This window comes from Ambystoma mexicanum, chromosome 11 (genome assembly GCF_040938575.1).
Source record: "Ambystoma mexicanum isolate Mex_15411 chromosome 11, UKY_AmexF1_1, whole genome shotgun sequence".
In the NCBI taxonomy this organism is placed as follows: Eukaryota; Metazoa; Chordata; class Amphibia; order Caudata; family Ambystomatidae; genus Ambystoma; species Ambystoma mexicanum.
This window is the reverse complement of record NC_090934.1, coordinates 1203090812-1203111297: the sequence shown is the minus strand read 5'-3', so window position 1 is coordinate 1203111297 and position 20486 is coordinate 1203090812. Positions and strand designations below refer to the sequence as shown.

Here is a 20486-nt window from a genome sequence, read left to right as displayed (position 1 = left end):
GTCCGGATCAAGTGGATTCTGGATACAGCACTGCTTTCTGGGTACTGGCACAGGGTTCTAGCCAGAATCAAACAGCTCAGGCCGGCTGTTTGAATAATTTGCAAAAGATTTTGAGGCCTGCTGGAAAAGGATTCAGCTGGTGGTTCAGGCCTCTCTGCTACAAGTTCTGAAGTCTGGATTCTAAGTTCTGGAGATGGTCCTTCTGGATATTGTCTGGTCCGGCAAAGCGCTTCGCAAGAAAGGGGAAAGTGAAGTTTCTACCTGGGTTTCAGTGTTCCTTTTATGTCTTTTGAAAATGGGTGTGTGCGTGGGCATAACTAAGCCTGCCCCTCAATACTTATCATTGGCCAAGATCTCCTCTCTCCCTTGATTGGGGGAAGGAATGGGGTATCATCAGGCATCAATTTTATGGCATACAGAAAGAACACTCCCCTTGTCAATTTGCACACAAATCTATTTTTGATCCAAATACATATTTATCTATGTACCATTTTTCTATTATTATATGTCCAGTTAACATATTTTCTGTAGCACCAAACCATCCGATCCCTGTCTTCGTAAGATGTCGTGTCCACTTATGACAGAATTCTGCCCTTTTCATCAAGAACACAACCTCTAAACCTTTCCAGAATTTACACAAACATGCACAAGGAATATGGGCATCAGATGATAAAAGTATCAGATTTTTAACATACAGACATTCGGAGTAATACCTTATTTTCCGCTACTACCCCCCAGAACATACCACAGAGTCCTAACACCTCTTAAAATGTGCACAGAAAAATCACAAGAATAATGATATTAATTATATAATGTTGACAAGTCCGTACTATGAATTATCCATCTTTTTAAAATTATGCTCTGGCCCAGAGGGGTGTGGTTTCCCAAAGCACATGGTGGAATTTCTGGTTTGTCCACTTCCTCCAACTCAGGTTGCTCACAGAGGCACTGCTCCTCCCAGTTTCTTCCAAGATAAAGCCATTTACGACCCCCCCTAATTTAACATTTGCCTGAGCCAAGGAAAGCTCATTGTTCTGTTTCCTGCAGCCCCAGGTACCCCACCCCCAATTCAATCAGAGAGGTGTAATCTCCTTTTGGTGGGAACAGCAGAAGGCACCCAGGCCTGTGAATGCAGTTGCTGGGCATGTTTCAACTCCTGTTGGGGGTAGTTGCCAGGCAGAATTCAATCTCTTCAAGCCAGGCTTCAGCTAAGTGTCACTTTTGTTCCGGTTTTCTTCATTCAAATCAAACTTACAATTTTTACACATGCAGCTAGAACGCTGATTCTAAGTTCAAAACTATGACATTTAAACAGTTGCAACCTATGTGACACTCAAAAAGTAGGTCACTCATTTATTTTAAACATTTCGATTTTAGTGGTTTTAAGTCCAATTTCACTTAAGCTGCTGACATCCACCGCTCAGCCAGTTGTGTTATGAACATTATTTTAGGCTCTTCATCTTACCAGATTTTGTATGCACACAAGACTGCCAAATGTCTGCTGGTGTTCAGTGAGATTTTTGAATATCTTGCAATGTTTAAAATAGGCATTTTTAGCTTGCATTTCAGAGAAACAAAGGTGATTTCAAAGCGCTTTTTGAGCTAACAGGCACTGTTGTTTTTCCTTTGGCACCACGTTGCACTCATGGTGCTTCTGGCCCATCACGTTTGCACTGGTGGGTGGCAGGTTAGGCGACCATTTTGGTGTGCGCAAACTGCGCGGTTTCCTGGATTCTGGCACAAATGTGGGCTTTTCGGCCATCTTGGATTTTCAAAGCCCACAGCACCAAATGTTGTAGCCTAATAACTTGAACCTGGGTCAAGACACCCAACAAGCCCCCCCGCCTGACTGCACTTTGATTTCGAGTCAAGGGGGAGTCGTGTGCAAAGGATGTTTTGATCCACGTGCTGGTATGTCCGCATCATCTTCTTCCGATTCCGCAGATACCACAGTTCAGCATCTTTTCCGATTCCGCAGATGGCACAGTTCAGCATTTTTCCTTCATCAGGGTCGATCGATCAGTTCTCCATGCCGGTCCTGATGTGAGTATTGGGCGGTACCCCGGGCCCCTCAGATCTTCGCTCTCGGTCCCCGGGTCGTCCTCCGTGGTCAGTCTCCATGGTTTCATCTCTCCTAGGATGACAAAGCAAAGCGGCAGAAACATATTCGTAGACATTTCTCCCCCACTATTGATATAGTGGGGCAGCATATACATTTTATGAATCAAGAGACATTTGCATTCTTATTTTAAAAAACAAGATATAATCAGGAGACATTGGCATTCTTGTTACTTTATTCTTGATATGTGGAATATTTTAGGGTTGGAGTTTTTATTGATCTGGAGCAGCCTCCTCTGGGATTCCAGAGGATTCCTCCAGTTGTTGCAGAGTGTGCCTGGGATGGCAACGCTTTAGCTGATTAATATGGACCCACTTGTCTTCCCCTTCCGCCAAACTGCCTTTAGGGATGCAGATCTTGTAGGCGACTGGGGAGATCTTGTCTACAATTTCAAAAGGTCCCTTCCATGTAGGCAAAAATTTCCGCTGTTTGGCCTGGTTCCTTTGGAAATTGTATAGATAGACCAGTTCTCCCACATTGTATTCTTTCCTAGTGGTCTTCAAATCATAATAAGTTTTCATACTCTCGGCTGATCTTTCTAGATTCCGCTGAGCATAGGCAAAAGCATGTTGCAGGTGTTTCCTTAAATTCTCCACATACTCATGAGTTGTGGAGGCATTAATCAGTGTCTGCTCTTGGGTCCTGTAGAGTAAATGCTGGGGAAGCACCATCTTGCGTCCAGTCATCAGCTCTAATGGTGACATTTTAGTTGCAGATGAAGGGGTAGATCTGATGGCCATTAGGACCAGAGGTAATCGGATATCCCAACTTGGCCCAGAATCTGCCACAAACTATTTTAAGATGCTCACAATGGTTCTGTTGTATCTCTCCACTGCACCAGAAGAGGCTGGCCGGTAAGCAATATGTAGCTTCCTTTTAATCCCCCGTATCGCCAACATCTTTGTCATTTCTTCACTGGTAAAATGGCTACCTCTGTCTGACTCAATCCTTTGTGGTAGATCAAAAAATGCGAAAAGATGTGGTTGATCATCAGGGCAGCTGCTGTTTCTGCCTTGCAGTTTGGGGCCGGGAGACATTCCACCCATTTAGTAAATAAGCATGTGACAATCAACATGTACTTATTTCCCCTAGAGGAGCGAATCACGGGGCCTATGAAGTCGATTTGCAAATCTGACCACGGCAGTGTCATCCCCCTCTTTTGGAGAGGCGCACAGTGTGTGAGGGATGTTGGCTGAAATTGTGCACACACAAGACACCCCTTCAAGTATTGGTCGAGGTACTGCCCCATGTGCGGCCAGTATACAACCTCTCTTAAGATCTCAAGTGTTGTGTGAAACCCCCTATGACTGGTAGTGGCCGCAACATGGGCGTGACTTAACATCAGGCTTCGGAATGAGGTAGGGACCATCCACTGATTATGGCCAGCTTGGGATTTCCTTACCAACAAACCGTCTTGGATTCGGAACATTTTTGGACATTTCATCAACACTCTAAGGTCCTCTTTTCCAATGTGAGCGGTATCCGTCAGGGGAAAGTTCTCAGGATTCTCAATGTGTTGGTAAAACTTACCAATTATTGGATCCCCCTTCTGAGCCGTAATCAAATCAGTATCTGGGGTCTCCTTACTCCATTGTGCAGTTGAAAGATCATTGTGAGCATTTGTCTGGGACCTAGTGATAGCAGTGACCTGGATTTCCCCCAACAGGGACTCAATCTCTATTAGATTCCCTTGGATGGCCCCGGTTTTGGCCAGCTGATCAGCTAAGTCATTTCCAGTTTTGTCTGGTCCCTCTACTTTGGAATGACCCTTGATCTTTTTCCAGTAGATCATCATCCCATTCCCGCTGACCAGATCATCAATGTTTTGAATTAACTTCCCATGTTTCAAGGGTTTGTTATTAGCACATAACATGCCTCTGGTTTTCCAATTAACCAGGTGCTCCACAAATCCGTTCCGTAAATAATCTGAGTCTGTGATTATGACCAGTTCGTGGAGTTGATGTTGGACAGCAGTGAGGATGGCTTGATGCACAGCCATAAACTCTGCCACCTGACTACTTCGGGGACCAATTTTGTACCCACCGGAGGGTTCTGGGGACTCATTCACCCATGCATTCCCTACGCCGGCGACCAGTTCTTTTTTCCTCGTTGTTGTCAACATGGTAAGAGCATCCATCCACATAGACAGTGGGCATTCCCTCACACTTGTCTTCTTTAAAGACTTTGTGTGGGGAATTAAGGTATGCCTCCATGTTGTCCTTGATTTTTAGACTTTCGTCCTCGAGACAGTTTTCTCGGATACAATCATGCAAATCAGCCAGACCTTGCGCGAGGGGACTCTTCTTGTTTTGGCCATATCTGACCTAATATATATATAATATATAATATAATATAATAGATAATAATATATATAATAATATATAATATAATATATATAATAATATATAGAATAATATATAATATAATATATAATATAATATAATAGATATATATATATAATATATATAATAATATATAATATATATATATAATATATATAATAATATATAATATAATATATAATATAATATAATAGATAATATAATATAATATAATATATATATATTATATATATATATATTATATATATATATATAATATAAGATAATATAATATAATATATATATATATAATATATAATAATATAATATAATAGATAATGCAGAGGCTGGTGTGGAGTCTCCACTATGATGTGTTCCCCCTGGATAAACGGGCGGTAATTCTTCAATGCCCACACCGTTACCAGGAGTGCCTTCTCACAGTCGTTGAATTTTTCCTCCACAGAGGATAAAGTTTTGCTCGCATAGGAGATCACTTTATTGACCTTGTCATGCTTTTGATATAATACTGCAGTCAAGCATGTATTAGAGAACCCTGTCTCCAAGAAAAACTCCTTGTTTCTGACAGGGTAAGCTAGGCAGGGCGCTTGTGAGAGGCTTCTTTTGAGCTGTCTTACTGCCTCGGATTGTTCTGGACCCCATTCCCACTTGACCCCCCCTTCAAGAGATGAATCAGGGGTCTGGTGATCTCTGCGTAGCCCTCAATGAACTTTCTGCTGTAATTGGTCAGTCCAAGGAGGCTCCTTAGTTCCCGCAGAGTTGTGGGGTCTTTCAGTTTCTGAAGTGCTTCCACTTTCTTTTCCTGGGGACAGAGACCCTGAGGAGTAATGCCCCAAGAAATTAACACGGGTTCTACACCACTGCGCTTTCTGAAAGGAATGTTTTGCTCCGGCGGCCCTCAACAGTGTCAGAACATAACGGATCTCCGCTATGTGTTCCTCCACAGATGAACTTTTGATGAGGACATCATCTACATAAGCCAGGTTACCCCTTGCACCCAGGTCGGGCATGGCCTTGTGTAGGAAAATGTTGAATTAATTGCCGGAGTTGAGGTATCCGAAGGGAGTCCAGGTCCATTTGTACTGCTGCCCCCCCCAAAGGTAAAATCCAGCTTGTATTGGTCCTCCCTACTGACAGGCATGGTCCAGTATCCATTGGTCAGGTCTATTGCAGTGAATACCTGTGACCCCTGGATCTGGGCCAGCCCTTGGTCAATGAATGGAAGAGGCCATCGGGAAGTATGGACCCGTTTGTTGAGCTCCCTAAGGTCGGCACAGAGTCTCCACTGGCCGTTGGCTTCAATATTCCCAGCACCGGATTATTGAAGGTGCTGTGGACTGGAAGGATTGTTCCCAGGGACTCAAGGTTCTTAATTATTTCAGTAAGGGACTCCATGGATGCGAGAGGCAAGCGATATTGCTTCACAAACACTGGAGTCATGCCAGGATCTGTGGGAATTGTTGTTGTGTGGATGTCGGTGCGTTCACAGTCATATGAGTCTACCGCAAAGAGATCTTGGAAATCCAAGAAAACTTGTTTCAACTTTTTCTTCTGTTCCAGAGTCACACAGGCATCAGCTAGGTTGACTCTCTCTTCCACCATCTGCCTGAAGCCTGTAAAGACTTCTGGTTTTGCTATCTCAGCGGCCTCCTCCAGCTGGGTGGAGAAGTCCCTGGTCATAGTGCTGATTTGGACTGCAGGCTTTAGGTGGGAAAGGCAGCCCTCATGGACCTGGAAAATCACCTCATCCCTTCTGAAGTCACAAGTCACATCTTCCTTACCAAAAGGGCAGGAAGTGTACACCAGGAAGTTCCCCCCATGCCGGGTAAAGATCCTGTCTGGTGTTGTATTGTCATCACTGTCACTGTCAAAACAGTCCTTGGGGATTGGTCCTAACAGTTCATTTCCTAAATCTATGGAGAAATGTCGGTCTTAAACCGCCATTCCAATAATGGTGCCTGCGGCTAGAGTAATACTCTTTAAGTCGCTGTTATCCACCTCTATTGGAATGGTGTCATGTTCTATGTTGACTAATGGTGTTGGGTTTACCCCCAACCCTTGCTGTTGGAGCGAAGCATTTAGATGAATATACGCATCAGGGTTTTTCAATTTTTGTCCTCTTTTAACTTTCACTTCCAGGGAGAATTGTCGGGTCCTTTCTGGGATGGTGACTTCCTCTTTAATCTGAATTTCAACTACATAAGGTAGCAATTGAGCTGACCTAAATGCTTTTTCTGGATCATCAAAGCCCATGGGATTATCCGCTAATCGGGACCAAGCTTTGAAGTTTATTAGGTCCAAACTAATGGCAAAGCGATTGAGAATGTCACTGCCTAAGTAAAAGGCGGCAGTGACGTCTCGCACGACCCAACAATTATGTACTATGCTCTTGTTGCCAATGGAGATTTTGAGCATACACCTGCTTGGCAGGAGATGTTTGGAATTGGGTATTTCCAGATCCATTTCCCATTTGTCTATCAGTTAGAATGTGGGAATGGCTGGATCTTTTGGGAGTTGGCAGAACATGGCTTCGCTGATGAAGCTCTTACCGTTGTTCACACACACTCGGGCGAGAACAGAGTCCTTCCCTTCATTTAACCGAATGGGGACGAACAACTGCTCTCCAATTTGCTGAATATCAGCCAGGCTCTGAGCTGAGTTAACATCTTTCTGGACTATCGAAGTGGGAATGTCTGATTGTGGACTAGTAAAGAATTTCAGAGTGTTTCCTTCCAGTGTGGAATACCACCTTAAACTGGAAGGAAGGTTGATTTTCAGAAATAGAGAGGACCCCCCCATCACCAGTCCGTTGTCCTATTGCTATCACTGTCACGTCTGGAATTCGGTTGTTCTGGAAGTGAAACTCTACTTGGTCAGATTTTTGTTCAACCATGTGGCACGTGCCGATTAATCTAACATGGTTGACGCTCTGTTTTAATTTTATTGGTCGGCTGGTCTGGGTCCAGAGGACCTTGTTTACGCAATCTATTAGGGGTGACAACCTTCTCAGGAGGTCATTCCCTAGTAAACAAGGGGTGCCCTCTGGAGTCACTACTATGACCGGGTGTTTCACCTTGTGTCGCCCAATTTTGATGTCCAAATCTGCAGTCCCCTCGACGGGAATTTCCTTCCCGTCAAAGTTCTGAAGTTGTCCAGGAAGAGAGGTGAGAGGAATTTGGTAATTCTCCCCACTTCCTGCATTTAGTTCATCAAAGGTCCTTTTGCACAGAAGGGTAGCTTGGGATCCAGTGTCCACCAGTGCCAAAATTGTACCCTGCCCCTGTACTTGTACCGGGGCATAGTATCTTCCCTCCTTCTCCTCAAGGGGGCACAGATAATGCACATTTTTGGACAACTGGTGGGCTAATTTTCTGGTTTTGGACATTGAGAGATAAGAGATTTGGGCAGAGTTCGGCAGGGAGTTTTGGGAATCTGAAAGAAAAAGTTGGCCATTGGATATTGATGCAATTTTGGGTTCCCCTGGTTCCGTTTCTGGGCCGCCGCCCCCTTTTTGGAGGCATGCACCAGGATGCGTTTGGACCAGGGGTTTTCGGTATTGTTGGTTCTGGGATAGAATGATGGGCGGCGACAGTCAATCCCCACATCTACCCAGTCTATGGATGCAGTTTTGGGTTCCCCTGGTTCCGGTTCTGGGCCGCCCCCCCCTTTTTGGCAGCAGTCACCAGGATGGGTTGAACCAGGGGTTTTCGGTATTGTTGGTTCTGGGATAGAATGACGGGCGGCGACAGCTCAATCCCCACATCTACCCAGTCTAGGTTGGAATCCCTTGGGACCCATTTTTCCTTGGGAGGAGTTCCCCCATCTCTGAAGGAGAAGATCCTTTTCCCAGGATCCTCTGAGGATCCCTCTCCCTCAAATTGGAAGACCTGTACCTCCTCCACAAAATGGGTCTGTTTAGGTCCTTTATTTCTCCTACCTCCTCTCTGCTCCTTGGGTGGCAGACTTTCAGGGGTAGGAGATTTTGTTTCCGGTTCCTGGGTTTCCAGGGGCTGTTTACAAGTGGGGAAGGAAGCGTCCTCCAAGGCTTTACACCCCCCCCTTCCCCTTGTGCCTCCTCCCTGGGAACCGGTGGGTTATCGGGTTGCTGCCCCCGTCATTGTTCTGGAACACCAGGCCCAGAGTTTGGGGCATTCTGCGCCGGCATGCTTGTCTGAGGGTTCTGTTGAGCCCTCAGCATGTTACGCAGATCCCGTGCCATATTTTGGACCTGGCGCTCTAACTGGGAAACTCGCTCAGGCTGATATGGGGTTCGATTTTCTCCCCTGGGCTGACCCCGGGAAGGGTAGCTATCCCTTCTCTGGTAGTACCCCGGGTTGGGAAGATTTGGGTACCCCTTCACCCTTGGCCTCCCCTCTCCCGGATTAGGTTGTCTGGGCTCAGGGAATTGGGGAAAGAAGGATGGATGATTTTGGGGCTGGAAATTGGGGGGATACCTAGGAAAAAAGTTCTGCCCAGGGTTTGGTGAATTTCTGCCCTCCTGTGGGAAGTTAGGAGGGAAGTTCCCTGGGTTGGGTGCTTGGTTGGATCCCCCCCCCTTGGGCTGGAGGAGTCCACACATACCCCAGGATGGGTCGGTTTCCCTTGTAGCGAGGACTTACATAGTCAGGGGAGCGAGGGACCCCATTTGTGGGACTACCTCCTTGACACCCTGTCTGTGACTGGCCCGAGGGCCTTCTGGGCTGAGAATTATTTGGTGCAGGCAGGTTTTTAGGCCCCCCATCTCCAAATCTAAAATGGGGGCAACCTTTACCTCTGCCACCTTGGCAGCAGCAGGGGTGCTGGTCGATTTGGGGCTTTTCTGAGCATTATTTTTATTTTCTATGGGCTTCTGCACCTCATAGATCCGGGTGGCCTGTTCAATGAACCAGTCTAGTGACCTTTTCTCATGAAAATCTCTCACTAGCTGGGTCATGATGTATTTGGGCAAGGCATGGAAAAGCGTATTTACAAACTCTTTACTGTCCGTGCGCACCCTTCTGGTAGTCTGCGCAAAGGCACGCTTCAATTCCTGCACAAATTCTTGTGGGGCCTGATCCTCCCCACATTGCAAATTGTAGGCTGCCTTGCGAGCCTCTTGGGGATTTCTGTGAACAGAAAAATGTTTCAAGATGGCCGCCCTATATGTGGACCATCTTGAATGGTTTTGGTCCTCCAGCCTCGCAAAGAAACTGGAGTATTCTGGGGAGAATGTCCATTTGACATACTGAATGCAGCTACTGCTGTCTTTCAAATGGAAAGTCTCCATCATTTGCTCGTAAAGCTCCAAGTGTTCCCAAACAGAATACTCAGCGTTCTTGTGATAAGGGGTGATGACACTCCTTATTGCCTTAATCTGTTTTAAGGGGTCCTTAAGCAAGGCCCTTTTTTGCCTTATTGGCCTTTTTGGTTCAGGTAACCCTGGTCCATTCATCCTCTGACTCAGGAGCACTGCTCCCAGAGGTGCCCGTCTGATCTTCCAGGTTTTCACGGATTCTGCGAGCCAGGGAATGGCTGGCAGAATGTGGGGACCTGGTCTCCTGTGTCCTGTGACACTCAGAGGAGTCTTCAGTGTCATTTGATGAGTACCCCCCCCACTGACCTAACTGGGCAGAGGTTTTCAGGATGCCCTTAGTGGGCCTACTCTCCTGGGGTTGCCCACTAAACTGGACCGTACTTTTGTGCCCATACCCGGGTGCCCGCCCATCCATTCCTGGGTGGTACTGGCCTTTGAGCCCCATACTTTTGGCTGGATAGTAATCTGCCATCCCTGTGGCCCTGTGCTCATGTGCGCCAGGGGACATGGGGGTGGCAGAGTCCAGGGACTTGGCGCGATGAAGGCCTCTGGTACTAGGGCCCCTGAGGTTATGGTCAGGTGTTTCCCTTTCCCAGCGAACCTCATCTTTTTTATTTTTATTTTACATTTATAAAGCGCTCACACAGCCCGCAGGCATCGAGGCGCTGTTACAGGAATTGTTTGTTTTTCTTAGTTGCGTAATTTTTTGTTTTTTTTTGTCTTAGTTACATATTTATAACGCGCTTAAACACCCAGAAGATTCTAAGCGCGGACCCGGGGATTGAACCTCTTGTTGCTTCGTGTTTTCTTGCTTCCAAGACGCGCACGCTGCCGCTGAGCTATCCTCCCGGGCTATCTTTATCAGCCCCTGGTCCCTGTTGCCACGCGAGAGCCTGTGCTTTCAGTTCCTCAGTCAAGGCCTTACTAGACTCTATCAGTCTCTCCTGCATGGCTACCAGTTGCTAGAGCCTATCATTGTGCTGACAGAGAGCCTCATTCTCTCTCTGTGCCTCCTGGTTGGTCCTGTAATACTGGGCCAGTCTTTGCTGCAGGAGGGTTACCTCCTGGGTCCCATCCCTACTGGCCTGTTCCTTTCTTGCCAGAGCATCTTCCCCCCTCCTGGTGTGCTCTAACAAGTTCTGATGCTCTTTTTGTAGGTCACCTAGTCCATGGAGGGCCAGGTGATTTTCTTCAATTTTTTCTTTTCATTGGCAGACTTCCTGGCCTAAGGTGTCCCTTTCCTGACTAAGAGCCTGCATCTGTGCCGCCAGGTCGTCCCTGTGCCTTTGAAAGGCACCAGCTCTCTGGCACTCCTGATCAAACTCTGCCTGGGTATCCAAGTCTTTCAGAATCAGTTTGTTGCTCTCTGCCTTCTCCATATCTAGATGACTTTGCAGGGTGGCTACCTGCTCTGTGCATGCCCTGTTGAAGTCCAGTTGTTGCTCCAGCTTTTTATGGCTCTGCAGTAGGGAGTCCAAACCTTCTTGGTACTGCTTCTGCAGGGCCGGAAATCTGGTATCCTGGTCAGACTTTTCCTGTTGCAGTATACCCATGTCCTCTTTGATTTTAATTAGATACTGTCTACTCTCATTTTCTGACTCCTGGCTCCTGTGCAGCCTCTGCTCAGAAGAGACCAGGTCAGATAGGGCCTTCTCCAATGCCATCAGCTGCCTATTTGCCAGATCTTGGCCTTCAGCACATTTTTCCTGTATAGCTCCCATATATAAATATAAATATGCCGCTATCCTGACAATCTTGTCATGCTCATCTTTGGCTTTAGGGGACATATATAGTTCACTCAGGGCCACATGTAATGGACCCTGATCTCTCCATGTGTCTGACCCTTTTCAGTAATCTGGGGTGCGATTGCCTGCAACCAGACTGTCTGGTCCAGATGAGCCCACTCACCTCTCACAAATAGCTTATGTAAGAGGTGTTCTCTGGCTATTTTGATATCTACCAAGGTCGTCATTCTGGAAATTGATTTCCTTCCTGACTTACAGAAGTTTGTATTTTATTTTGCAAAACAGACCGTTTCCTTAGAGCTTTCCTTTGAGGGGCGTTTTTACAGTGTAACACGGCGTGGTGATCCAACAGGACTTATGTATCCTGTCAGTTATCACACTGTATTCAGCTGCACAAGTGGTAGAACTAATCCAGACATCCCGGACGAGCCCCCACTGTGTTAATGACTTCAATCACGCACTCCAACTAAGTCAATGCCTGGTCTGGGATGCGCAAGGGAAGCCCTTATTTATATATTTTTATGACAAGTTATAATCTGGATGATAAACCCTTATATAACGCCCCTCTCTTTGAATCCCCCTGACCTCACTGAGCCAAGAAGTAGGTTTGTTTTGCAAATTAAAGGTTTATTGGAAAAATTAAACAATATATATATCACACTTTTATAATAAATTAATATTTGATATCACACTTATGAATGTAATGTTGATCAACAATGGGTAATGTTACAATCGCACAATCTTTTCAATTACTTGCAATGATGGAAAAGAATGCAACACAGGAATAATCTTGATATGATTTCAACAAAAGACAATGTAATCACTTTTCCCCTTGTGGCAATTCACTCCCCCCTATGCAATATAAAGAGATGGAAGGTAAGCACGCAGTTTTCAGGGATACAATCAACATGCGATACAGATTCAGTTCAAATTCTAGTAATCTTGGAGCAACCGGTATGCTTTTAAAACATGCAGAAATATTTTGAATGTGATTTGTACTGAAGTGAAAATATGCTAAAAATGATTTTAATTCCCTATAGGAGATTCAGGGTAGGTGATAGCTACTTAAGATTGGTTCAGGTCAACCCTATCAGTGATTCATGAGGGATTATCAGGTTGAAAACAGATTTCAGCAATGCAAGCAAAAGACAGCTATTTTTGACAGGTGAAGAAGTTTGAGCTAGTTTTCAATTTGCGGCACTTTTTCCGAATGCGTCGAGCGTGATTACGGAAAAACTATAAGGAGTAGAAAGTCGGTTTAGGGCTTGTTGGAAAGCTTAGATTTTTAGCTATAAAATGAAAGTTCCTAGCACACGCGGTTCAAAAGATACGGATGATTTTGTGGAGATAGATTTTCAGAAATGAAATTAAAGTTTCAGAATGACAGATGCGCTGTGGAAGGTTTTGGATCAACAGGATGGACACACAATTCTATGACGCAGTTCTAGATAGGTGGAAATGGTTTGAATTAGATTATTTTAAACTAAGAGATTGGTTTTGCACAGTTCTGGCTGAGTACTCACACTATAAATTTGAAATAGGCCGTCAGGGTCTGGTCAGGTATGGACTGGACTCCTGGTGGGTGGTTTTGAAGTCACAGCTCTATGGGTCAGCTCTGCTCTGCTGGTCTGGCACTCGGCACTGCATGGCGGTCTGGATCTCTGGTTCTGCTGGTCTGGATCAAGTGGATTCTGGATACAGCACTGCTTTCTGGGTACTGGCACAGGGTTCTAGCCAGAATCAAACAGCTCAGCCCGGCTGTTTGAATAATTTGCAAAAGATTTTGAGGCCTGCTGAAAAAGGATTCAGCTGGTGGGTCAGGCCTCTCTGCTACAAGTTCTGAAGTCTGGATTCTAAGATCTGGAGATGGTCTTTCTGGATATTATGTGGTCCGGCAAAACGCTTTGCACGAGAGGGGAAAGTGAAGTCTCTACCTGGGTTTCAGTGTTCCTTTTATGTCTTTTGAAAATGGGTGTGTGCATGGGCATAACTAAACATGCCCCTCACAACTTATTATTGGCCAAGCTCTCCTCTCTGCCTTGATTGGGGGAAGGAATGGGGTGTCATCAGGCATCAATTTTATGGCATACAGAAAGAACACTCCCCTTGTCAATTTGCACACAAATCTATTTTTGATCCAAATACATATTTATCTGTGTACCATTTTTCTAATATTATATGTCCAGTTAACATATTTTCTGTAGCACCAAACCATCCGATCCCTGTCTTTGTAAGATGTCGTGTCCACTTATGACAGAATTCTGCCCTTTTCATCAAGAACACAACCTCTAAACTTTTCCAGAATTTACACAAACATGCACAAGGAATATGGGCATCAGATGATAAAGTGTCAGATTTTTAACATACAGACATTCGGAGTAATACCTTATTTTCTGCTACTACCCCCCAGAACATACCACAGAGTCCTAACACCTCTTAAAATGTGCACAGAAAAATCACAATAATAATGATATTAATTATATAATGTTGACAAGTCCATACTATGAATTATCCATCTTTTTAAAATTATGCTCTGGCCCAGAGGGGTGTGGTTTCCCAAGGCACATGGTGGAATTTCTGGTTTGTCCACTTCCTCCAACTCAGGTTGCTCACAGAGGCACTGCTGCTCCCAGTTTCTTCCAAGAGGAAGCCATTTACGACCCCCCCTAATTTAACATTTGCCTGAGCCAAGGAAAGCTCATTATTCTGTTTCCTGCAGCCCCAGGTACCCCACCCCTAATTCAATCAGAGAGGTGTAATCTCCTTTTGGTGGGAACAGCAGAAGGCACCCAGGCCTGTGAATGCAGTTGCTGGGCAAGTTTCAACTCCTGTCGGGGGTAGTTGCCAGGCAGAATTCAATCTCTTCAAGCCAGGCTTCAGCTAAGTGTCACTTTTGTTCCAGTTTTCTTCATTCAAATCAAACTTACAATTTTTAAACATACAGCTAGAACGCTGATTCTAAGTTCAAAACTATGACATTTAAACAGTTGCAACCTATGTGACACTCAAAAAGTAGGTCACTCATTTATTTTAAACATTTCGATTTTAGTGGTTTTAAGTCCAATTTCACTTAAGCTGCTGACATCCACCGCTCAGCCAGTTGTGTTATGAACATTATTTTAGGCTCTTCATCTTTCCAGATTTTGTATGCACACAAGACTGCCAAATGTCTGATGGTGTTCAGTGAGATTTTTGAATATCTTGCAATGTTTAAAATAGGCATTTTTAGCTTGCATTTCAGAGAAACAAAGGTGATTTCAAAGCGCTTTTTGAGCTAACAGGCACTGCTGTTTTTCCTTTGGCACGACGTTTCACTCATGGCGCTTCTGGCCCATCACGCTCGCACTGGTGGGTGGCAGGTTAGACAACCATTTTGGTGTGCGCAAACTGCGCGGTTTTAGTGGATTCTGGCACAAATGTGGGATTTTTGGCCATCTTGGATTTTCTAAGCCCACAGCACCAAATGTTGTAGCCTAATAACTTGAACGTGGGTCAAGACACCCAACAAGTTCCCCCAGTAAATTTTGTCTATTTCCAGTACTCCTCATCACTGCCGCAGAACCAGGCTTTCTATACCTACACGACGTTCTCATGCTAGTAGGGGTGCTCCATCATTGTTCACCTCTGTGACCCCAGGTCATTTACGTGGTGCCCTATTGTCAGGAAGGGTGCCACCTCCTAACATCACCACAATAGGCCTACCTCTTCACTGTGTAGCTCTCTCGGTGTGGTAGGGAGCATTGCAGCTTCACTGCCACCTCCCAGGCTGCTACATGTGATGCACCCACACAAGAGAGCAGGGAGGCAGGAAGTAATAGCAGGTGACCTACAATGGTCACCATGAGGTGCTTACTGCTGTCGGCACAAGCCAGCCAGGGAAGTGGAAAGCCGCCCCCACACACATGCAGTGCCTAGGGCTAATCCACCAGGATATAAGAAGCTACCTGGGCAGCAAGAAACACAACCATTAGTACTCCATACGGAGCACCACAAGACATCAGCATACGCAGAAAACTTTTTTCTTTTCCCAAGAACCCACTGACCCAAGAAAAGAAGGAGAAAAAAGGAGAAGGAAAGAAATACAGGGCAACGAACGGGGCCCACAGCGTTTTGCGGAGGGGAAGACGGCACAGACTAGGGGGCACAACCCTGGACCTCGTGCCCAAAAGTGGACATTATGTATGATATGGTTATTATTATTATGACTATTAGGTTGTGTAATATTATGTAATGTGCAATAAAAATCCACTGCCTTTTTATGGCTCCATGTGTTAAAATCTTGGAAAAAATAGGCGTTTACAAAAAGGCTGTGTTTGCCACGATTTTATTACTGCATAACCTTTTTATTGCCAACACTTAAACTATGTTTCAGTGATCATTGGGGAAACACAATAATGGTAACAGTCACCAACCTCTTGGCTCCACTGGATATTGCCATGGCACTCTGGCTACGCGTCCCTGCAAAAACTCGTCCTCTAAGCCACCATGCTGATGATGATTGTGCCGGCTGCTCCTAACATAAGCGACCCGTCTAAGACAGACCTCAAGGACCCACACATCACCATGAATATTCCTCGAGGCTGCTGTTGCCCTGGGGCAAATAGCGAACCATCACAGGAGCACGTTAACCTTTCATCTGAGGCAAAGTGGAGATTCAAGCAGCCCCAGCCAGGCTGCCTTCCAAGTAAGAATACTTTGTATATATGTTATTGTAAAGTCACTTTATATAACGCAGGACCTCGAACGTGGGTAGATTTCCATGGGGGAGGTTCTTTGAGGGACGGTTGGAGCTGGAGGGAGGAGCTGTGACTCCACTTGTGCGCTCAAAAAAAATGATTGCCAATTTCTACCACAGTCTCATTGACACTTAATTCAGTTTCTTTAAAGGGCCAAGGAGGAGTATATTCGTCCTTTTGGCATAGACTTAGACAATAACCTGGCACTTACGGGTTTGGGGTATTCCTGCACCTATTACCGTTTCTGATCCATTCATCATCTCAGTGCACCACACCCAGGATGATTCCAGGACTCAGGAAAGTGGGCAATTCAGAGACAGGTAAGAGGCGGGGTTACGTACCAAGAAGCCAGAAAAGTGTTTTACTGTGCCTGCCTACACCTATGCCCCAACAAGTGCAAGTAGGACCATCACTGATATGATATGATTTTTTAACAGACTTAATACGAGAGGTTTCTAAGCATGGACCCGGGGATCGAACCTGTGTTGTTCCTGTCGTCTTGCTTCCAAGGCAAGCATGTTGCCCCTGAGCTATCCTCCCGAGACTGCACTACGTTTTACAGGTTACAATGTCATCTCAAGCTGCTTATAAATTAAAGGGGCTAGTCGCACTATATATGCTATGCTCTAGTATTAGGTTGGTTAAGAGTTACATATATTTTTTTTTTTATTTTGGCTTTTTGCCGGAGCACGAGACCCATCCAACAAAGGTTACTTTGGCACTTTACAAATAGAACCCCAGCCTTAAAAGAACAGGGTATGTGGGTATGTACATTTCGGCCATTGTGTCCTACATTTCTCCAACATTGTTCAATGTGGGGCATCTATTGAAAGGGTTCAATTTGTCAAGATGCTGCCCAGGGGTTATGTGTCTTGGTGGGGTGACAGGTAGGGACTTTCATGGGGAGTAGCATCCCGTTCGCATGCCATGACTGACCCCAGTGCTTTAAGTGGGCAGGGGCCCCGGCAGTCTCCAAAAAGTGGGGCTGAGCCGGGGCCCTGTCAGTGCCCCGGTCCCACCATAACGTTGCGGGACACATTATGCCACTGCAGCCGCAGCCATGACAGGAGATCCGCTCAAATTAAATCAGTCAAGCTGACAGAATGCCAGCCAGCCAGATCGATGCTGTGAATGGCTGACACTTCTGTCAGTCACTGTAAATTCCTCTGGTGACCCCCTCATTCGAGGGGTCACTAGAGGAAGTTACTGTGCCTTTGTTTCCCCAGGTCGCCAAGGCATCTTTAATCCTCAACGAACCTGGGGATTCCTTGAAATAGTTTGAGATTTTTAAAAGATGGCTTGAAAAGTACACAATTCAAGCCATCTTTTAAGAAGCTTTGACTATGGACAAAGACGCCTTAGGCTTTGTCCTTTAGCAAAGCTTTATAAAAGATGGCTTGAATTGTGTAGTTTTCAAGCCATCTTTTATAAACATAGAAATGTTTAAAAAAGATGGTTTGAAAAGAAGGTATGCAAGCACATATATAAATGTTATATATTTGTGTGCTCACCTTACTATGGTTTGTGTACTTTCCAAGCCATCTTTTATAAACATGCTACATATTTCTATGTTTATAAAATATGTCTTGCATATTACACAAACCATAGTAAGGTACGCATACAGATATAGAAATGCTTATATGCATTTATATATTTGCGTACGTTACTACAGTTTGTGTAATTGTTTAGGCCACGCCCATCGCCCCAAGCCACGCCCCCAAATGAGCCCCCGCCACTCGATTTCTTACCTCACTTATAGCCCTGACTGGCCCACGATTTGCTGATGGCATGAAATTGCAATAGTACTGTAGTGAATGGGGAGTTATTTCGTGGTGGAATTCGCTGTTTGGGTTGGAGGTTGAGATGTAGGCACTTCACAAAATAGGCAAAGTATGGCTCTCATGCTATACGGGGTCTCATGTTACAGTGGATAAAGTTTGTGTTTTTTTTTTTAATTATAGAGGCGCTTTGTTAAAGACATAAATACATATGCGGGTTGCCCCACACGACGGTGATAAACCCTCCTACCAAGTGGGGATATACTCAAAATTTAATCAAAAAGAAGGGACATATTTATTTAACACAACATGTTTACCCTCAGCAATCTGAAACCCGATCACACAGTCTATCTAACCAAATGCAAGTTATGTCATGTACAATAAATGTCATGTATCCAGTATTAAAATATCATATTTAATTCATTTGCTAAACAGCACAAATATCAAAACACATTCACTAAAAACATTCATTACATCACATACAAAATATACAATGTTATAAAAGTGGTAATTATTCCACACATATTCAAATTATACACACATTTAAACATTCTAGACAGTAGCTAATTCAATTGTTCTTATTTCCTACTGTGTATCACAACTTAGCCCAACTTATATAAGTTTCTGTCCTGGATGTTTATTATTAACTGGACATTCTTCAGGGGCGACAAATTGACTTGTGCTTCTTGTAGACTTGTCTCTATGGTTCCAATTTCTAGAGCTCCATTCCAATAATGATTTTCCTGTCTTGTGGGCAAAGTACATAAGCCAGCCTCCAAACCAGGTCAAATATGCAGTTAGTATTCTTTTGTAAAAAAGTACTATTCTAGGGTCTGTAGTCTTGTCAATGATTTTCCTGAGCCCCAATGCTTTTTTATTTTATAGTACTCCGTGGCAAGGGTCTTCCCCATTAGTAGTGCTACAGCCGTAAACCATCCGCAGAGTATTATTATTCTGCTGCTATAATAAGAGACCCTAGAATAGTACTTTTTTACAAAAGAATACTAACTGCATATTTGACCTGGTTTGGAGGCTGGCTTATGTACTTTGCCCACAAGACAGGAAAATCATTATTGGAATGGAGCTCTAGAAATTGGAACCATAGAGACAAGTCTACAAGAAGCACAAGTCAATTTGTCGCCCCTGAAGAATGTCCAGTTAATAATAAACATCCAGGACAGAAACTTATATAAGTTGGGCTAAGTTGTGATACACAGTAGGAAATAAGAACAATTGAATTAGCTACTGTCTAGAATGTTTAAATGTGTGTATAATTTGAATATGTGTGGAATAATTACCACTTTTATAACATTGTATATTTTGTATGTGATGTAATGAATGTTTTTAGTGAATGTGTTTTGATATTTGTGCTGTTTAGCAAATGAATTAAATATGATATTTTAATACTGGATACATGACATTTATTGTACATGACATAACTTGCATTTGGTTAGATAGACTGTGTGATCGGGTTTCAGATTGCTGAGGGTAAACATGTTGTGTTAAATAAATATGTCCCTTCTTTTTGATTAAATATTAAGCTTTGTTAAAGACAACATTGTCTCTCGCTGGCTACCTGTTTCTGGGCACAGCAAATGGCGCAGTCCTGAACATGGCATGCATGTCATATTACACATCGGGTAACAGGACTATGTTGTTGCCGCATTTTACAGTGCACAGACCCACGTGACAGCTGTAAGAAATTGCCAGCTAGATATCACGAAATTAAAAAATTAAGGCCTACATATAATGAGGGAACTGAAAGTATAGTAGTTATGCCTCCTCCTTACCCACCCTCTCAACCATTAAAAATAAATAAATAAAAAAGTCACCTCTGGAAATGATAGCGCTGGCCAGGTCTTTCCGCTTGTCTTCTGGCATCGTCAGTGGGTATGGCTTCTGCCCTAGCAAGGGGGCACGTGAGTCTCTCTGCAGTTATTGTTCGCCTTGGTCAAATCTGCAAGAACACGAATTTTGGGTTTCCTTCGCCCTCCCTGCAGGTGACCAATGCAAAACAGTCCCGATTATAGGAGTATTGAACAGTGAACAAATCAGGCAGCCACTTATAGAGCAGCCGCACTTCCGGTCTGCACAGCCAGGAAGCAGTAGTGGGCGCTTCTATTGCCACAAGTCTGTGCTAGAGAACTGAAACGAAATGGATGAGATTTTCCTATGGAGAGATTCTCCTGTGGAGTTTGTGGGTTGTCTGTTGTTCGGTACTCAACAGCTCAGTCACAGTGGGATTCTGATTGGTTCTGGGGTTGCTAGGGTGCAAGAAAGAGCTGGAACCCTACTCCTCCTACTATGATGTAAGAAAGGCTATGGAAAAGGATGCTATACTGGTCCAATTGGAAAAACATATGTAATGTTGGGTAGAGCAACTAGCACCTCCCCATATATTGAGTTGGGCAGCTTGTTTTTACCATAAACATCCAGTGAAGAGTGTCTGACGGTGCCTGTGTGCCACTGCAATAGG

At 44.5% G+C, this 20486-nt stretch overlaps 1 protein-coding gene across 1 annotated transcript in view; it reads right to left on the bottom strand.

Annotated features, from left to right (window-relative positions):
• CIMAP1C (ciliary microtubule associated protein 1C) overlaps positions 1-20238 on the bottom strand; it is a 249980-nt gene extending 229742 nt beyond the window's left edge. The window contains exon 1 of the mRNA XM_069625278.1: positions 19843-20238. Within this exon, the coding sequence (XP_069481379.1) occupies positions 19843-19891 (49 nt within the window). The 5' untranslated portion in view covers positions 19892-20238. The remainder of the gene's footprint in view (positions 1-19842) is intronic.
• Between the last annotated feature and the right edge of the window lie 248 nt (positions 20239-20486).